The sequence below is a fragment of the Staurois parvus genome, unplaced genomic scaffold, assembly GCF_062004578.1.
Source record: "Staurois parvus isolate SC_StPar_1 unplaced genomic scaffold, SC_StPar_1.0 ptg000340l, whole genome shotgun sequence".
Classification (NCBI taxonomy): Eukaryota; Metazoa; Chordata; class Amphibia; order Anura; family Ranidae; genus Staurois; species Staurois parvus.
This window is the reverse complement of record NW_028318136.1, coordinates 4,649,126-4,669,394: the sequence shown is the minus strand read 5'-3', so window position 1 is coordinate 4,669,394 and position 20,269 is coordinate 4,649,126. Positions and strand designations below refer to the sequence as shown.

The following is a 20,269-nucleotide window of genomic DNA, read 5'->3' as shown; positions in this document are numbered from 1 at the left end:
AATCTAACAAAGAGACGTTTATGTTCCTTTATCTCTGAAAGTTTATGAGTATTTTATAGTTATTGCAATATTATAGCTAGATAACAATAATTATGCAATGTGTCCATTTAATCATCAAATTTGATACATTTTTATAACCTTGTTGTCATTTACAGGTTTTCACATCTACTTTTGTTAATGAACAACAATGGGAAAAAGGGGGGTGGACGTGTTCCTATAGGTATATATAGTGGGACAGAAGAAGCTCATCAGTACAGAAGACCAGAGAGGCACCATGTATACTTTTTTCATTCTTCTGCTCGCCATGTGGCAGACTCAAGCTGTCACTCTGGTAAGTTTTAACAGAGAATAAACATTTTAAACCACTGTTATTATTTTAAGGAAAGGTTTCCTGATTTTTTTGTTATTTTTAGGAAATACAAACCATAGTTCAAATGCAGGTAGAAATATTTGCTTCCAATGTCATTGATTTTTATCTTAAGTTTTTTTTTATTTTAAGCAGAATTATATCCTTGCATTAAAAAATATATGCAGTAGCACTTAAAGCAGAACTTCAGGCAAACAGATAAATGCAAAGATGGATCAATTTGAGTACAATCAGCCTGCCCATACATAGACTGAGTCTCAGCTGATCCGAGATTTGAACCATCTATGGCTGGCTTAAGTCTAAACTCCCTTTATGGTACCAGATACATTCACTAAATATTGCAACCAGAAATCCCAGTATATTGGCAGTATTAGAATGTCTTTCCAGATAAATTAAATAAGTCTTTGGCCATAGTGTTCAGCCGGTTAGATACTCTCTGCATCAGAGCTTAAGCAATGTTTTCAGGTTTTTTTTGTGTCACAATACATTAAGATTTTAACTGTTTTTTACTTGGCAATGCCTTAGTACAAAGACTACTTGACTGTATATCTATTTCTGAGAATTTATTTGGGGTTTTAACACCTGCAATGCAGCACATAAAACTTTTTGTAAGCTGAAACTCCAGGAAAACAATGAAAATACCCTTGCAATGGGGCTCCTTCAAAACGCTTAAAGGGTTAAGTGTTCTTACAGTATGTGTCTGGGGTACCAGTAAAATGACTTTTACTTACCTTATCTATTGATCCCTTGGCAGCTGTGATTTCTACTTGTACCCTTGGCAAAAATGAGCATTTAATCCTTGCAGTGTGAGGGGGGTTCCACAGGAAGTATATTTTTTTAATTTCCCTAGTGTTCACCTTTAGCTTTAGTTGGGGAGTTATTAAAACTGGAAAGTGCAAAATCTGGTGCAGCTGTGCATGGTACCCAATCAGCTTCTAACTTCAACTTGTTCATTTAGGCTTTGATAAAAAAAACTGGAAACTGATTGGTTTCTATGCAGTGCTGCACCAGATTTTGCATTCTACCATTTTAGTAAATCAACCCCATGGATTCTCTAATGCCATTTTTTTTTTTTGCCCACACTGGAAATTTCACTAAATACATGAAAAAACATCAGTGTATTTAACATATTGTTGCAGTTATCTGTATAATGGAATGGAATATTTAGAACCCCTTGTAATGATATATTGTAGTTGTATGGGTTAGTAATGTGTTTGTTTTGTCTTTTATCTTTTATACAGACACAGAGTTTGATCACTGAATCTGGATCTGGATTCCTGGACGAAAATGGAGTCTGTTACTGCACCATCAACCTCCCAGATACCACCTTTCCGGCTGACCGCTTTGAGAAGTTGGAGATAGCAAACCGCAATCTGACAATCACTGTGGAGAAGGAAATTACTAAGGTATAAATACCATATCTCCTATATACAGTATGTAGCACTACCCCCTTGGGGGTTTATAAAGATTTGGGTCCCCCTATAGTCTTGCACAGCCAGGCAATCCACACAAGCTGGCATCCAGAGTCAGAAATCAGTCCTTGAGCTTTGTTTTTTTTTTATATTTATTTAGGGGATTTAAAACTGAGATACAATAAGGGGGTATAAATATATCTATATAGTCCTCCTGTGCTCAAAATGTCAATCTCTATATATAGCCGCCAACACCCCACCACATACCACAATGGAAAATTGTTAAATAGAAATTATTTGGTACTGTGCTAGTAAATTATTATTTCCCTTAATCAAAAAATCATATAACCAAACAGCAGAAAACTATGGGCTGGGGAACAGGGGAAATTTGCCCTCTGGGCCATTACTAATATGATATATTGTCTTGATGGTACTGAGTAGAGATACTTTACTATTCAGTCAGAGTGGGACCTACAGTCAGTGACACATTTTGGACATTATAGAGCTACTTGTCCCCTGTTCAGACCTGTAATCACAGCATGTGACAGAGGGAATTCTACCAACATTTTGGCTTTGAGATGTCATGTAAACAAATACCCAAAGTCAAAAAGGAAGCTGATCCTGAAAGATGTAGAAAGGTGGGTCAATAACCCTTTAGGAACATCAACCTTTCACCATGCCCACCATTCACTAATCACACATTATGACAAACTTTCTGTGATAGACTTTCCTCAGCCCACAGAAATCTAGCATGAAAGGGCCAATTAGTTAAAGTTGCCTCCTAGGCCAAAGGTTCTCAGTCCTTCCCTGAAAATAATACAGGAGAGTGATCATCATCAAACTAGAAGACCACATACTAATTCCAGGGATGATGTGTAAAGTGCATCATCCAATACTTTTAATATTGCTCTGGTTAGAATGAGAGATTTAAATCTGTCACATTTTTATTGCTGTGAGTTCTTTTTTTTTTTCCATTAATTTCCAATTGAAAGTATTCAGAGAAAACAACCTGTTGGACTTTAAATATACTTTTGCCCGTATCTCATTATTGCACCGCAGATGGCAAAAAATCCTGATAGGAGTATTAATTATTCTCTACATTATCAAACATGAAAAAAAAGTTTTGTTTTCAAATATATTTGCAGGGGTCTTCAAATTTTCTTAACAAAGGGATGGTTAACTATCCCTAAGACCTTAGGGGGGCCAGACTTTGGGAGTAGAAAATGTCTTAGGCTTGGTGGTCAGTGCAAGTTAACTTACATAGTGCCTGTGGTCAGAAGGTGGAGGATCATTGCCCTGTCATCTGTGTGAGTGGGGGGTAGTGCCCCCTCATTGGTGTCAGTGGGAGGAATAGTGCCCCATCCTTGGTGTTAGTGTGAGGAATAACGCCCCATCATTAGTGTGAGTGGGAGGAATAGTACCCCATTGTTGATGTCAGTGGGAGGAATAGTGCCCCATCATTGGTGTCAGTAGGAGGAGTACTGCCCCATCATTGGTGTCAGTGGGAGGAGTAGTACCCCATTGTTGGTGTCAGTGGGAGAAATAGTGCCCCCTCATTGGTGTCAGTGGGAGGAATAGTGCCCCCTCATTGGTGTCAGTGGGAGGAATAGTGTCCCATCGTTGGTTTTAGTGGGATGAATAGTGCTCCATCATTGGTATTAGTGGGGTAAATAGTGCCCCATCATTGGTATTAGTGGGGTGAATAGTGCCCCATCATTGGTATTAGTGGGAGGAATAGTGCCCCATCATTGGTGACAGTGGGAGGAATAGTGCCCCATCATTGGTGTCAGTAGGAGGAATAGTGCCCCAGTGTTGGTGTCAGTGGGAGAAATAGTGCCCCCTCATTGGTGTCAGTGGGAGGAATAGTGTCCCATCATTGGTGTCAGTAGGAAGAATAGTGCTCGATCATTGGTATCAGTGGGAGGAATAGTATCCCGCAGTTGGCGTCTGTGGGAGGAATGGTAACTTATTGTTGGTGTCAGTGGGAGGAATACTGCCTCATATCAGTGGAAAGAACAGTGCCCCAAAGGCCGCATACAGGCCAGCAAAGGGCTGCATTCGGCCCACGGACTGCAGTTTGGAGACTGCTGCTCTATTGTATATTGGCAGTAATAACCACAGGTGTGAATTCACTTTACAGATCTACATCTATCAGAGTACATTGACCGTGTACATAGAGCAGATGAAGAACCTGACCAAACGTGTGGAGATCATGGAGAACGGAGGTCTCTCCTACACTGAACTAGACTTTGAGCTCATCAAGTTGGAGATCAAAGAGATGGAGATCCTTATAGTGCAGCTGAAAGAGTCATTTAATGGCTCCAACGTCATAATAGAGACTCTCTACCAGGAGGTAAGACAAAGCTTTTAATTCTCACAATAGCATTACAGTTTTATAATCACAGTAGTAATGCTACCTTAGTGTTTTTAAAGAGACTATGTCCTTAGGCCTTTTATCTAAACAAAAATCTTCCTACATATGTGCATTTACAATATTTTATGTATGTTATTTAAAGCCTCCCTTATGTTGACATCTGAAAGCCCTAAGACTGCTGGTGGGCACCCCCATCTTGTGTGTGATGTCAGCAGCCCCATCTGGCACAGAATTGTCACGCAATGATACTCTATAGTATTCCGCATTTCTCTGTCCCGAATGCTACAAAAAAGGTTCTGTAGGGAGGTAAAGGAAGGCAGTGGAGCTGGACCAGCACAGAGAGTAATTAGACACTCCTAGAGCAGGAGAGTGCTATAATGTGTAAAATGAACATGTGCAAGGGAATTGACTACATTTTTTTCTAGCAAGTTTAGAGGCACATCGCAAGGTATTACAGACATCATTGCAATATGGAAAATAAAGAAACTGCAAGTCAGCATTTAATATACTTGATGTTTTCACCTTCAATTTTAAAAGAGGAACTTCACAACACCCCACCCCCCACCCCTTGATCAGAGCCGGTGACAGACCCTTAGCTGTATTACCTCTAGCCACACCGGAAGATTTCAACGGTGGGGTGAGGGCAGGATGGAGAAAGATTTTCACTACAAGAAGAGGAATCAGCACAAGAGACACATCCTACTGACTGTAAGTTTTGTCCCTTGTGCTGATTTTTGTAATTTTGGCTGCACTTAAAGTGGGTATAAAGACAGAAGGTTTCTCTGTGCAGCCAATGAGTCAATGACAAGAAAGAAGGAGCAGGGCCGAGCTGCGGCTCTGTTTGTGTGCACTAGGCAGGAGGGAGAGGCCAGGAGCGCTAGCAGGGGACCCGAGAAAAGGAGGATAGGGGCTGCTCTGCAAAACTACTGCATAGAGCAGGTAAGTATAACATGTTTGCTTTTTTTTTTTTTAAAGGAGCCTTTAACATCATTTTAAGCTTCAAGGAATGAAAGGTACTCTGATTCATTGCAACATAGCCACACATTCATAAAACCTACTGCTTTCTGTCCATGCTGGTGACTCATTGCTGTTTTCATTTTTTTTATCATGAAGTTAAGCTTTAAGTGTTAGATGGATTTCATTTCGGAAGGATATAAAAAGACTGAATCCCTCGTTGGCTTGGTATATCATTAGCAGACACTGGCAGCAAAACCCCCCTCCCTAGTCCTACCACAAGTCACTATCAAATTTGCAATTGCCACTCATTAGATGATCTTCCTAGATTCTTCCATCCACCAGGACATTGTGTTGTGAACAATTAGGTGCTACGCCCAGAAATAATCCCCACGAAGGTGCAATGTCAGTGCTCTGGCTGTGTGTCTTTCCAGCACAGATGCAACTGAATGATGAAGATTGGTATAGCCATCACTCATCTTCCTGAATTGTAAACTTTATTGAATGAGTAAAATGTGCATATAAAATAGCGTACGTGTTTCGGCAATAAGTCATTTTATATGCACATTTTACTCGTTCAGTAAAGTTTACTATTCGGGAAGAGGAGTGTCAGTTATACCCGCCACTCTGATTGAAAAGTTTTCTAGCATGTCCCTTCGTCAGAGTTTGATCAAACAGTTGGCTTCTCTCGAGCAGGGTCAGCCACACACTGATTGGAATTTCGATCAGTGTATAGGCAGCTTTAAAGAAGAGACATTTCCATCCAACACTTCCTTGAGTAGGGCAGGGTCATGTCCAATTTGAAAGCAGTCACAAGTAAAATTTTCAGTTTTAAATATGTTCTACTGGTGTGTCTTTATTTCCTTTGTAGATCCGTAACATTTCCATCATGGTGAACCAATTAGAAATCTATGATAAGAACAATGTGCTGGTGATCAGACGAGAGATTGAATCTCTGAAGAAACGCCTGGAAGAGTGTGAGAAGAACAATACAAAACCAGAGCATCCTTCCCTTCCTTCACCAGATATTGGTAGGTTAGAGAAAAAACTGCATTTCAGTGAACAAAAGTTATTGATATTGTAAGCTCTAAGGAGCAGGGCCCTCTGTACTGGCTGCTTCTATTGTAAAGTGCTGAGCAAACTGTTGGTGCTTTATAAATCTATAATATTGAACAATTTGAAACAATACACAACAGCTATGGGCCCCTTCTGATATTTTGTATTTGCATGTTTGGTGCACTTTAAAAGAACCTATCATGAGGGAAACCTGGAAATTGCCTTTTGATGTTCTCTCCAACTAAATAAATCTAGGTACCTGGCTGTCGTGCTGAAGCTCTGCCTTCATTCTTTTTAAGTCACTGTCGTACAAGTATAAAGATAACACATTCTGATTTTTTTTATCTAAATACTTGTACTGGGTTGATTACTTAAAAATTATTAAAGTGGGTGAGCCTAAAGGCCAGGCAGCTACCAATTTTTTAAATGATTGGCATATATTTCTTTTATTATAGGTACCTCAGGCTAACAGTTTGTACACCTACCTAATTATAAACACAAGATGACTTTTGGCTAGATCAGATCAGGGCACAAAACAAAACTAGAGTATAATTTCTATGGTAGTTCTTAGGGAGAGCACAGTTGTGTAGGTTAGAAAACTTGCCTTAAATGTGGTTCTCCCTTGAGATCAATGTGGTATCAGCATCTGCCTATGCTGCTTTCATTTGCTTCCAGTCTGTAGTGCTGGAAGCAGGGGCGGACTGACAATTCGTGGGGCCCCCGGGCAATAGGGGATCATGGGGCCCCTGTGTCCTTGCCCAAACGCAAAAAAGCCTATGAAAAAGGTAACAGGGGCATCTCATGGGGCCCCCTACTGACCACGGGCCCTCGGGCAGTGCCCGAGTTTCCAACTGGTCAGTCCGCCCCTGGCTGGAAGGTTTTTGCACACGTTGAGCTTTATGTTCTGAGAAAGAATAAACCACCAAAACCACCACCCTCCCTGCTCTATGGGGGCACCTTCCCGTGGCTCTATACTGCACAGACTATGTGGTTGTACACTCACTGTTCCACTCTTCCACTGTGAATAGTTTTCCACTTTCATCCTTGCCCACTTTCTTTCCTCTGTGATCATTTTCCTCTACTCTCTTCTATGGTAATTCTCCATTTTATCCATGGCCATTCTTCTTTCCTCATTCTTCTTTCTTTTTTTTTTTTTTATTATAATCCTTCCCTTTCATGCCTGCACTTCTTTTATGATTATTTTTCTCCAGTCCCATCCTAGATGAACCAGTTAACAAAAAAATAGCACAAAACAAACAACCATTGCCTTCAAGTTTAACTCCAGGATAGATACTGTATGTGCATTTGGTAGATAAATTTTTGGACAAAAATTTCATTTTCGAACATTTAGATATATCTGAATCTCTGAGTGGACATAGAAACAAATGAAAACGAATCTGAAAAGAAGTTATAGCGATAGTAACAAATGCATTTGCTTCACTCATTTCAGTTAGATGACGTCACATGATGAGATAATAGTTCGGACCCATTGGAAAATTAATTAAATTTTTTTAATTTGTTTGACTTTTCGGATTTGGATAACAAATGGATCCGAATTTTGTACTATTTGTTAATTTGGATGTACACGATGCCAGTTGATGTTGTTCAATCAGCTCATGCCACTTCTCTTGGAGGGCTGGACTAGTAATTGACAATGTCAAATCATTCTGAATAGTTTGGATAATATATCAAATAAATAGCAATCTTCTGGGAAAAAAGCATAATTTTTCAAATCCACCCAGACCAACAAATATACAAAACGAATGCCAAAGAAACAAAACAAATCCATTCAACATAATAAATATGATGAAAAGGAAAATTTTCAATGAACGAATACATCCAAAACAAACTGTACATTTCCTGGGTGCAAATGTCTGCTCCAGGGAAAAAAATACTCCTGCAATGGGGCTCCCCCCGAACTGCAAAAATAAAATGCTAATTTTTGCCCTGAGTACCCAAAACCTTACTCCCCTAGCAGCTGGCACTGACCATCTCTCTTTGATGTTGTGGTTTGTGGGTGGTCTCTCACTGTGTTCAAAGTGAAATGCAGGACCATTGGTTTTGCATTGTACTTAACGATATCAGCATGCAATTGCCAGCCAGGAGAACCTTAGAAAAGAAGCTTTGGGGCCAGGTGTATATGTTGAAGGCAGTGGGAGGGACTGAGTAAGAAAACCCCCTTTCCTGTTGCTCTAGGCAAAAAATAGCAGTTAGCCCTTGCAGTGGGGGGGGGGGGGTAAGGAGGCACTGTCAGAGTATTTTTTTTCTTTTCTCCCTCATGGCTCCATTCATCCGAAGAGAAAGACAACCTTGTGTAAGCTATAAGAATATCTACAGCTGTAACAAGACCATTACTGTAGCAAGAGAGGACAGTGAGCAAGTCCACCATATCCAGAAATAACGTGTTCACTTTGCAGCCCCCCCTCCCCCTTCTGAAGGAAGTGGCGAGAGAGCAAAAGAAAAGTTTGTATATTCAGCTGGAGTACCAAAATTTAACCACCTCCCGTCCGGTCATTGTATATAAACAGCCGGACAGTGGCAGTGCAGGATCGGGTGGCCGTTTATAAACAGCCTCCCCGCACCCTGCTTGTGCGCACTCCCTGGGAGCGTGCAGCACCGTGATCCGGAGTCCTCCAGACACAGTGGAACACTGATCGTCAGATGGGACCTCCCTGCGAGGTCCCGATCATGTGATCACTGATTGGCCAATCAGTGATCACAAGCAGAGTAGTAAGCAAGATGTCACTTGTGACATCATTGCTTACTACGTGTGAAATCTGTGAATGATCACAGAGGTCACATGGTACAAGGCTATTCACAACAGCCTTGTACCATGTGACAAGCTGAGACCAATCACAGCTCACACAGTAGATCTCAATGGCTGCAAGAATGCAGCTAGAGAGAATGAGAAATTATTGCTTTTACAGCCTTTATGGGTGTAAAAGCAATCAGTTTTAAAAAAAATAAATCTTCATCACCCCCTACAAGTAGTACAGTGTCACCATGGTAACACTGTACTGCTAGGGTGACAGTATGTAAAAAAAAAACATAAATAATAATATAAAAAATTTTAAAAAAAGTTTAAAATTATAATTTTGGTTATAAACTAATTTGGGTTATTTTTTTTTACTAAAAAGATAGTGGAATACATTTTGGCCAAGAGTTATGATGAAGTACTATTTATTTGCAAAATTGTATAAGAAAAACACTTTTTTTCAAAATTTTTGGACTTTTTCATTTACATAGCAAAAAAAATAAAAATCCCAGTGGTGAATAAATACCACCAAAATAAAGCTTTATCTGTCTCAAAAAATGCAAATAAAATCATATGAGTACAGTGTTGCATGACTGCGCAATTGTCATTCAAAGTGTGATAGCACTGAAAGCTGAAAATTGGCCTGGACCGGAAGGGGGTAAAAGTGTCCGGACTGGAAGTGGTTAAAGATAACCTGTTGCAGCCTTTCTTATCATGTGGTTTGTTACTTTATTTTTGTACACCAGATAATATGGTTTGCTATCAATGCCACATGTTTATGTTAATGATATTCACTTTCCCTTTGTGTTTCTGCATTATCTTGTTGTCTTTCACAAATCCTTTCATTGAATCATTTCAATCTGATAATAATTTAAAAATGTGAAAGCAAAGAAAAAAAAATAATGGAAGATCTTGCAAGAGTTTGTTTGAGTTTGAGGCTGAAATCTTGTATTAAGAAACTTTTCAAACCAATTGAGGTTTTACCTTTTCCCCCAAAATAACATGTATAAACCATACAACACTGACAGAGGTCTTACAATAACACTCAATAACCCTTTTTTTCACTCATCTGTATCACTGTTCATAGCCAACCAAGATAATCCAAAAACATAATATGTCCGTATTTTATCAGACTGATTTACCTGCAGATAATATGGTGGCTGACTCAGATTTTCCTTTTTTGCTGCATTCACATTTTGTTTTCCTGTTAAAACATTTATATAAATCTATTTCTTTTGTAGGTACTTGTGAAGATGGACAAATCATCAATGATATCAGCGAACCATTTCTGATCCAATTAACCTTGATGGGAGACAAATATTTGTATGGAGGATGGGGGAGAGATTCACTACTAGGTGCTGATCAGAACCTCCAGTGGGTGGCTCCTCTAAGAACCGATGGAAGGGTTATGGATTATCTGTATACCTACTCTTCATTTAGTAATCTGAGAATCTATAGAGCTCATACACAGAAGTACTTTATAAGGGCTTCTGATTTTGGTCAAGGTGGTGGAATGATCTTGTACAACAACATGTTGTACTATAACTGCTATGACACCTTGAACATCTGTAAATATGACCGGGCAAATGATGTGCTCACCAGAGCAGCTCTCCCTGGTGCCACATATACAAACAAATTCTCCTATTCATATGCTGCTTGGCAGGACATTGACTTATCAGCTGATGAAGAGGGTCTTTGGGTCCTTTATTCAAATGAGCAGAATCATGGAAATTTTGTTATCAGCAAACTTAATGCTACCAGTCTTGCAGTACTGCAGACCTGGACCACCAACCAGTACAAACCTGGAGTCAGCAATGCTTTCATGGTGTGCGGGGTCTTGTATGCTACTCGAGGCATCAGCACAAGGCAAGAAGAGATCTTCTACATGTATGATACCAAAACTAATAAAGAAGGAAAGCTGAGTGTCATTTTTGATAAGCCAACGGAGAAAGTGCAAAGTATGTCCTATAATCCTAATGATCACAGGCTCTACATGTTTAATGATGGTTTCATGGTCTATTATGACCTCTCTTTCACTTTGCTATCCAAACCCAAATCTAAAATTATACATTCCAAAACTAACCCTATCCAAATCAAATAGAATTACCAGTATAAAATGAAAACAAGCTATTCCATGGTATTGGCGTCAGTTGTAGTAAGACATTCGCTTTCATCAACTATGATTACCTCTGACCAACCATAACAAAAAAAGTACCAATGTGTGAAGATTTCCAGATTCTGACAGTTCCGAAGAAAACCAAAATACATGGAAATGCTTATTGAATAACACTGATAATCATACCAGGGAATATTTATTCTTCATATGTAATTATCTATCCTGAGTCAAAGGAATTCGATGATGAATTAATTCTTTGTCATTTCTTACTGAAGAATAGCATTAAATAAACACTTGAGCATGGCATATGGTGTCAGTGAATTTTTGTTTTGCCTTCTTTTTGATGAAATTTGCTGCCTGAAGCTAAATTGTTCATTAGAACTCCATGACTTTCTCCTGACCTGAAACAGGGAATCATTGTGGAGCTTTTTTTTTCTTTGTTACAAATAGTGTTGTTAGAACCTCTATCAGGTTGTTATTGCTGCCTTTGTTATCCGTTAGGGAGATCTCTTCTCATTTCCTGTCCTTGAAGCACAACAGCAAGTAAGGGGAACTTCCACCTTTATTAGCAAACACCTGAATGAGTGTCCTCAGTGGTTGATTTCCATTCTGCTCATATTCTGAGGACAGTAGCAATGATTATGGAAACAGAAACTGGGAGTGAATATTTATTTTATTTTTCTGCACCAGATAATGCGGCTTGCTAATACTGCCAAATGTGTTTATGTTAATTAAATTCACCGTCCTTTTGTGTGTCTGCATGACTTTGTCTTTCACAGATCCTGTGGTTGAGTCACTTCAAATTGATGTTTCTTTAAAGATAAAAAAAAGTAAAAAAAATAATTTATAAAAAAGAATGATATTGGTGGATCTTGCAAAAACCCACCTAAGTTTGAGGCTTAAATCTTCTATTAAATCATATCAATTTTAAAAATGTAAAATCATATATTCATTTCCACATTGTATTTCAATTATTTCTAGTCTACTCCAATTAAAGCAGAATTTCACTCAAATGGGCATTTCCATTTGTTTGTATCCTCCCCCCCCCCTCCACTGCCACTCTTGGCACTTTTTGGGGTGAGTGGCGTGACGGACGCGGCATCAGACCTCCAGCCCTTCTCACCAACTTGTGACTGAAGGACTAGCCAATCTAAAACCGCGCTGTCACATGCGTAACAATGCCACGCTCAGCTGCACAAAGATTTTCCAGCTAATGGACCACAAACTATGTACCTGCAGCCTGAGAGCGATTGTTACTGAGTCAGGTTAATTACGCAATTAACCCTGCACACTGCCACCACCGCCTTTTTGTACAGAGAAGGAGGAAACTCGCCAATATTAGCAATAACACTGTCAGGGATCCAGGTATGACCAGAGATGTGTGGCCTGACACAGAGAAACAGCAGGCTTCAGAAATGATTAAATAATAATAATATTTATTATGAGCTGCACAAAATAAACAAACACAGTGCAAAACAAAACAAACCTTAAACTAATAGGTACAGGTGCAGTCAGGGCTGCAGAGGTGGAGTGGTCAGGCAGGCCGGGTCAGGAACAATCAGGCAGAAAGGTACAACGGGAGCAGGCAGAAGAATGGTCAGGAATAGCCGGGGTCAGTGCAGGTGGAGTTCTATCAGAGTCAGAGTCAAGCAGGAGAGTCGAGCAGGCAGGAGACAGGATACAGGAAACAGGGCACATGGGAAACAAACACCAAGGCACCATTCCTTAAATACACCTCCTGCAATCAGCCTCAGGTGATGGCTGATTGCAGGAGTGTGCTTCTGGTTGCTGAGAGCACCCGCTGGCCAGCCCTGGTACTGCAGCCCACAAGGCAGGTGAGTCCCACCACCATTGGCAAGTCCATTCCTGACAAAAACTATGATGTTTGAATAATCGTTTGTATACACATTGTCACTGCAGGCAGATGTATACAGAGGTTTAAAAACACACAGTAGCACTCTTCAGAGACAGGAATTCTTAATTTGCATTAAAGAGCTTTAAAAACAGTTCAAAACTTTTCAGATAATAGGATTTATTACTAAAAAGGTCAAAAGGGTGCAATAAAAATATTTACAGAAAAAGATGTAACCAATATATATATAAATACAGAGAGCAGTAACACAACAGGGAGATAATAGAAAGATGTTTAGAGAGGTAGAGTACTTGCCAAAAGTCCTGGGTTAAGTAGATTCCAGTGTCCTGAAAAAAAGGGTGCCTTTTCTCCCAAAGTTGGTTCCAATGTTAAAAGGGAGAATTCTTCAACTTACTGCTCCAAGCATAACAGCCTTTTTCTAGGAACACGGCAGGGTGTCTCCTTAAAGCAGAGAACCAATCGCCTCATTTGGGGAGGGGTGTTTTAGAACTCAGGCTATGACCAAATCCCTCCCAAGTTATACCATGGTCAATAACCTTCCCTAGGTACATGTAGCAGCCTAGCCACTAGTAAATTAATATGCAGAATAATATCCTTAACGTGCAGACATCAAATATGCCATATATTACTATTTCAGCTAGAACTATATGGCTTTCTACTCTCCTGTAGACTTTAACTAGGGGTGTAAGATATCAGGCGACTCGCATTAAACTGAGCTATCCGAATATATCCATTGTTTGATTGTATGTATGCCCTATTTTAAGATATGAAATTATATGGAAAAGTAGTTTTAAATAGGATGTCTGTTTTACTGTTATCTCGGAATGTGTTTGAAGTCCAGTGAAGGACTGGTTTATAGCTTTACAATCACCTCAAAGCAAGAGTCTCACAGACACACTAGGCCCAGGCTAATTGGGGTTTATAACCATGTAGCTATCCCGCTGTGCCTGATGCCTGTGATCTCAGCATACATACAGACCACATTCCTGAGGGAGGGGGATTGGAGTGGGAGAGAATGATACAAGATGGAGGGTCTTTAGCAAAATGGATGACTCTTGTAGTACAATTGCTTCAAGAGGTACCTGCTCCCACTTCCGGTGAGATGCGCCACTTTGATCTGAGACAGAAGTTTGGCTCCCACTCCTTCCCCTGCAGCCTTCTAGGATACTTCATAGGTCCCAGAAGACTGTGGGACCATTCACAAAGCATACAGCACTTTGTGATAATAAATGCCGAGTGCTGTATATAGCAAAAAGCAGCTAGCACAAGAGACAATGACAATAAATCTCACAGTTACAAATGTGTACAAAGTGCAGCGCTAAATCATATAATAAAACATCCAAGACCAAGAGTTTACACATAAGTGCAAACAAAGCATAAACATCGGTGAAACAGTAAATAAATAAGGTCCCCATACTGTAAAATATAAGTGCTGGTGTAAATCACAAAAAATGTGACAAAATATAGTCCTTATATGTGCCAGTGATACTGCAAGACACAAAACAGCAACGTATCCAGCTCCAAAACAGTGCCAAGGGATACAGTGAATACTCCACCACCACTATGCACTCACCAGAATGCTACTGTTATAGCAGCGATAATCGATGGTCAATATTCACAATAGTGCAAGGACCCATCAATCCGAAGAGGCTGGGGGTCTGTAAGTAATCTGGACCTCTTGTAGCATTCAGGAAGGATCATCATATCTGCATTTTCATCAGCTACCAATGACGTTATGCCTGAACCCTTTTTTTTTTCGGTTACATCCACAACAGCAGTATTCTGGGGATCACAGGCCATTACTTGTGGATGCTGGTAAGTGCAAGCCTCTCCAGAGTCAAGATTATGAGATTTTCCCCCATTTTCTATATCAGGTCCTCTGTCATTTGCAGAGATGATGGTGTTTGTTTCTTTAAACGATGACACATCTATAGCACAATTCAGAAATTCAGGTTCTAACTGTTGTGTACTTTCAGGTGTACATTCTACCTCCTCTTTCAGTGTCTCATCTGCATCTTGCTTTGCTACCGACATGAGATCCCTCACTGGAAACGTGGTGCTGCAAGAGGTCCAGACTTCATGGAAACTATGTACAAGTCCACAGAAGGGCTTTCTTTTTTGGAGAGCTCTCCAGCCTCTCCTGATGTACCACCCCAAACTCCAGATAGTCCTTCTCTATCCAGCAATCTGAGGGCTTTCCTTGGACAAAGGGATCCAGAATCTGCCGCCTTAAGAGCACAGTCCAGCTGGGGGCTAGTCAAGTTTCCCACTCAGATACCCTTTCCCTTACTCTGGTCCAGGGGGTGTAGAAGCACTCACTGTTCCTCTCCTGCAATTTGTAGATTGGTAGCTGCCTTCAGGCCTTCTGCTGGGCTGGTTCCTTCCTTAGCTCCACAAATGCTCCTCTCTCAGGGGGTCAGTGAGGTTCAGCTTTCCCTCTTTTCAGATCCCACCTGGAAGCAGGCCCCTTCCCACTGGGTTCCCTCCCAGGCTCCACACTCCCCTCCTGCTTTCACATCTTCCACCTGAACTCTAGCCCACACTGAGCAAACTCACCTATGCTTAAACGCTGTCCCAACCCCTTTGTCAAGTCTCTTGCTTGGAGACTGGTCATGGTCCCTTAAAGCATACAGATCAGCCACTCCTCACCCCTGCCCACTGAGTTCTGGACACTTCTCCAAGTCTCTAGATCAGGGGGAGGTATCAGAGGGCTGATCTGCAGAGCCTCTCAGCCCAGAGCCAAATTTGACCCCCTCTGACTACCTCCCTGGCTGCCTCCTGTCTAAAAAATGACTTCAACTAGCTCCCCCTAGCTATCTAGGAGGGTACTACATATTTTTTGGGGGGAGTCTGGAGGTCCGTTTTAATATTAATGACCTTTGAATTTGTAAAATCACTTTGCGAAGATTGCCACACATTTACTTTCTTGAATTCTTTGACATATAGTCACTATGCCCTGTGAGTAAGCACTGCTGTGTCATACATTTCACAGAGCCTACCTTCTGAACTACCGAGTTTCAGGAGGCTGAGTCGGTACAGGAATCATTGCTTGCAGGCAGCAAGGTACCATGGGATGTGTAGTCCTTAGAAATTGAGGAGAAAATGCAAAGCATGCATCCAGGAAGTTGAAAGAGATGGCAGCAGTCAGGTAGAACTCACAACACAAAAGGAGTAATTTCAAGTAAGCTTATAAGGATTGTCAAAAATAACTACTGTTTGTATTGTAATTACTATACTGATATTTTAAAATGAAAGTGTAGGCTGTGACCACAGATTTTCTTTAAAGTGTTACTAAACCCACAACAGTAAAATCAGTTTGTATTTGCAGTAAAGCATGCTTGTTATACTCACTGTGGAACCTAAGGGGTTAATCCTCTGCATTGTGTAAAAAGAAATGTTTGATCCTGACTTCTATAATCATTCACTTCTTCTACTGTCCCCAATCCATCTGCTGATAAAACAGAGCCTTGGGGGCAAGCTGCACATGTTCAGTTTGGTGTCTATTGCAAGAGAGTTTTTTTTTTATTGGGAGGGTGCATGTGATCAGTACAGGGCCAATCAGCGCTGTCCAGACAGTGGGTCAGGGATCAATCAGTCTCATAGAAAAATCAGAGGAGAATAAAAACTTCTCCTACAAGCTTTAACCAGTGCTTTGCTGGACACTGATAGAAGTCACAAGACTACTCTAACTATGATGAGAAAAATGTATTTAGCAGTTTATATTTACTAAAACAATTGCATTTCCATGTTCTGTGTACTGTGGGAGAGCAGATATAGTAATTGCAGGGTCCTGAATTTAGCAACACTTTAAGTAGCTTTTTCAAAGCAATTTGAAGTTTTTCCTGTTTCCAAAATAGTGTATAACCATTTATCAAGCAGAGGAGTGATAGAAATGTTTCTTGTGTTCTTATATCCCCTCTATCTGTAGCCACCGATAAAAAAAAGATGCTGAGTGTTAGATTTATATTAGTCCTTAGATGTGATGGCTGCATTAGTTTTCCTCATACACTGACTGCACTATATGTCTGAAGGAGCAGCTCTGTCACCCTAAGCTGCTCACTACTCATTTGGATACAGAACACCTCCCCCCAGGCGGGCATGTTGGTGACATCATGGCTCAAATATGGCAATAGCCTTAATTAGATAATGATGGCATACTAGCATCAGGCCGCTTTAGGTCCAGAGATAAGTCATTCATTGCTATGATGCTTTGGGCTGCACAGATGACAGTGTCCAAGCTGCACGTTTTTTCTACTTGATGCAACAGATTCATGTGCTTGTTCCTGGCATTCGTCATGCAGTGGAGCGGCAGAATTATTATGCATGTCTATGACATTCTTTGTGAGTTCTAATGAATGTTTTTACCTTTAAATGCTAAAACTGTTTAATTAGGCTTTTTGTGGTGACTAGCTGGAGTGTGTTGAGGAACTTTTGTATTAGTCCACAAACTAAAAACACTCCCATGAATAAAAATGTTGTGGTCAAAAATGTTTTTATAAATCAATTTAACAAAGCTAAATATTTGTAGCAGGACCCCCATGGGAGCCAGCAATTCTATAGGTCCCTGAATCTTTTCACTACAGTTGTCCCGCACCCAGGCATATATAGCAGGTATAATAGGTATTGAACACATCACCATTTTTCTAGGTAAATATACTGTATTTCTAAAGATGATAAGGCCATTAATTTTCATCATATGTCAGTAACAACCCATGCAATCCATACATACAAAGAAACCAAAACAAAGTTCAAGTTCAGAAATTAAGTTATATGTAAAAAAATGGAATGACACAAGGAAAAAGTATTGAACATATGAAGAAAGAGAGGTGCAAAAAGGGATGGAAAACCAAAACACCAGCTGAAATCTATCAGTAATTAGAAAGCAATTCTGCCCCTTGTCAGTGTAAATTAATATCTGCTGGTTCAGTCTCAACTGAAGGTCTATAAAAAGGTGTCTCATTACCAAGGTGTCACACAAAAATGAAAGAGCTTTCTCAAGACCTTCGCAACCTTTAGAAGGATTTCTAAAGTTCTGAATGTTCCAGTGAGCACTGTTGGGGCCATAATCTGGAAGTGAAAAGAACATCATTTTACCATGAACCGGCCACGAAAACTAACAAAAAAGTATCTGCAAAATGCACAGATCTATGTAGCACCTCTAGATAGGTGCTAGTCTAGGTAAATTTAGATACTGACTCACTGTAATCTCACTGCAGTGTGACTGCTCGTGATTATTTTGGTCTGTTTCACTAGATGCAAGGTTGGCTGCTTCACCCTGTCTGTTTGAAAAAATTCTAGACAATAGTGGGCTGGGAAAACCAATTCAGCAACTGGATATTTATGTAGTCCTGGCCAATCCCTGGGGAGAAGTGCCCAGATAGTGGCTGGGAGGAAGCATAAATAGCCTGTGGTTTGGAACAGAAGTTTCTTGTCCTAGAAGGAAGAGATAACAGCCTGAGAACTGCTGCCCTTCAGGGCAGGCCTGTCATATGTCTGCTGTTCAACAAGGTACCATCTAGGCTAGCTGGAGGGCCTATTCTGCTAAAAGTTGCTGCAGCTGACTGAGGGACTTTCCTCTGGGCATGTGGTCTGGTATCACTTGAGAGGTGTCTCTAGACTGATCAATGAGGCAAAGGATGTGACTGTGATTGTGTGCGTGGCTAGCCATGGGTGCTACTACAGGAAAAGACTGTAGGCACCTTAGATTGCGTGCTCCTGCAGGAGTGAGCACTGCATACTGTATAAGCTATAGTTGTCAACAGGCCAGGTTTTGTCAGGACATTCATGCTTTTTCACTCACTTGTCCCTTGAAGGTTGTCTCCTGGGCTTTGTCTCAAGATTGCAAAATGACTGTCACTACCTTTGCCCAATATTGCTTTAAAAAAGGCCTGGATTCTTTCTTAGATACACAGAATATAACTGGATACTAACATTTATAGGTAATGTTGATCCAAAGAATATCCAATTGCCTCTTTGGGGATCAGGAAGGATTTTTTTTCCCTGCAGGAGCAAATTGGATCATGGTTTGCTGGGTTTTTTGCCTTCCTCTAGATCAACTGTGGGTATACGATTATAACTTTTTTTTTTCTTTTTTCAATGGTTGAACTGGATAGACTTTTGTCTTTTTTTTTCAGCCAGACTAACTATATAACTATTGCCAGCATGTACAATTGAAGTAGGTGATTTAAATATGAATGCTGCAATATTTACATATACATTCAATTCATATGTAAATATTGAGCATTTATATGTAAGTTACCCTTTCATTTATATGCTGATCTCCCAATTCCCATTTCCCACCCACCATCTCTTCTGCTGAATGCTGCCCAAGCAAATGTACAGTCAGAAGCAGGATCAGGATCCCTGCCTATAGGGAACATGCTGCCAGGTACAGCACTACAAGAGAAGTGAGCAGAGGGAGGGGGGGTTAAGCATTTAGGGTACATGGGGTGGGAGTGCAAAGATAAGCAAAGAGGGGGTGTGCAGAAGTAAGTAGGGGGGCCAGGGTACAAAAATGAGTGGGGGGCATGTTGATTTAGGCAGAGGTGGGCTTTGGGATGATGAGATGAGCAGGGGAGATTTAGAACACAAAAAATGAGCTGAAAGAGGGGTGGGTTATGATGTAAAGATTAACAGGTTGCGGGTCTGTAAATACTTCTGTAAGGGCTCATTTACACATGTGGCAGCCCTTTCCCCCTAGAGAAGTGCTCCGTGGTGTATTGACTTTCAGAGGCAGTTGACAGGCATCTGGGAGGCAATAGGTTGCCTCCTCACTGCCTGTTTTAACCCTGAAAAATGGCATCACCACCATCACCACGGTGCAACTTCTTGAGTTGCACATGGTTGCAGCATTGCCGCATTCACTTAAATATTCTAACAATCTACTTCTGTAGAACAGGCTTGTTGGACAAATGTTCTCCATCAGAAGTTGCAGCCAATGGGCTTCAGCCTCTAATCAGTGTAATCTGACAGAGGAGAGTCCCGCTGTCACAATACAATGTCTCAACGGGGAGGATTCCTTTAACCACCTCAATGTGTGACTGGAGGATCTGTTTGTATTTATTTTTGTTCAACCCGCTCACTGAACAAAAAAAAAAAAGATCCATATATGGCCAGCTTAAGGCAAGCCACAAATTTCTCTTTTTCCACCCCAAACGAAATAAACCACTCAGTTCCCCTATCTACACTAAACTGTGGATAGAGAAATCCCCACTGATGGCTTTGCATACCCAAACAGTGACTGCATTTGATTCGACAATACACTATATTGCCAAAAGTATTGGGACACCCCTCCAAATCATTGGATTCAGGTGTTCCAATCACCTCCATGGCCACAGGTGTAAAAAATCAAGCACCTAAAGA

General features: G+C 40.6%; 1 protein-coding gene across 1 annotated transcript; it reads left to right on the top strand.

Moving 5' to 3' along the window:
* Window positions 1-268: 268 nt before the first annotated feature.
* Window positions 269-11,340, top strand: LOC149456970 (olfactomedin-4-like). Its single transcript, XM_089684263.1, has 5 exons — window positions 269-331; window positions 1,609-1,773; window positions 3,920-4,132; window positions 5,979-6,138; window positions 10,160-11,340. The coding sequence occupies exons 1-5, from the start codon at window positions 275-277 to the stop codon at window positions 11,017-11,019; spliced, it is 1,455 nt and encodes a 484-aa protein (XP_089540389.1). The 5' UTR covers window positions 269-274; the 3' UTR covers window positions 11,020-11,340.
* Window positions 11,341-20,269: the final 8,929 nt, after the last annotated feature.

Bases quoted from the DNA above. Each gene is read 5' to 3' on its own strand.
- LOC149456970 (XM_089684263.1), top strand. From the start codon at position 275: ATGTATACTTTTTTCATTCTTCTGCTCGCCATGTGGCAGACTCAAGCT. The intron at 332-1,608 runs GTAAGTTTTAAC...TCTTTTATACAG, and splicing joins AGACTCAAGCTGTCACTCTG to ACACAGAGTTTGATCACTGA. The intron at 6,139-10,159 runs GTAGGTTAGAGA...TTTCTTTTGTAG, and splicing joins CCTTCCTTCACCAGATATTG to GTACTTGTGAAGATGGACAA.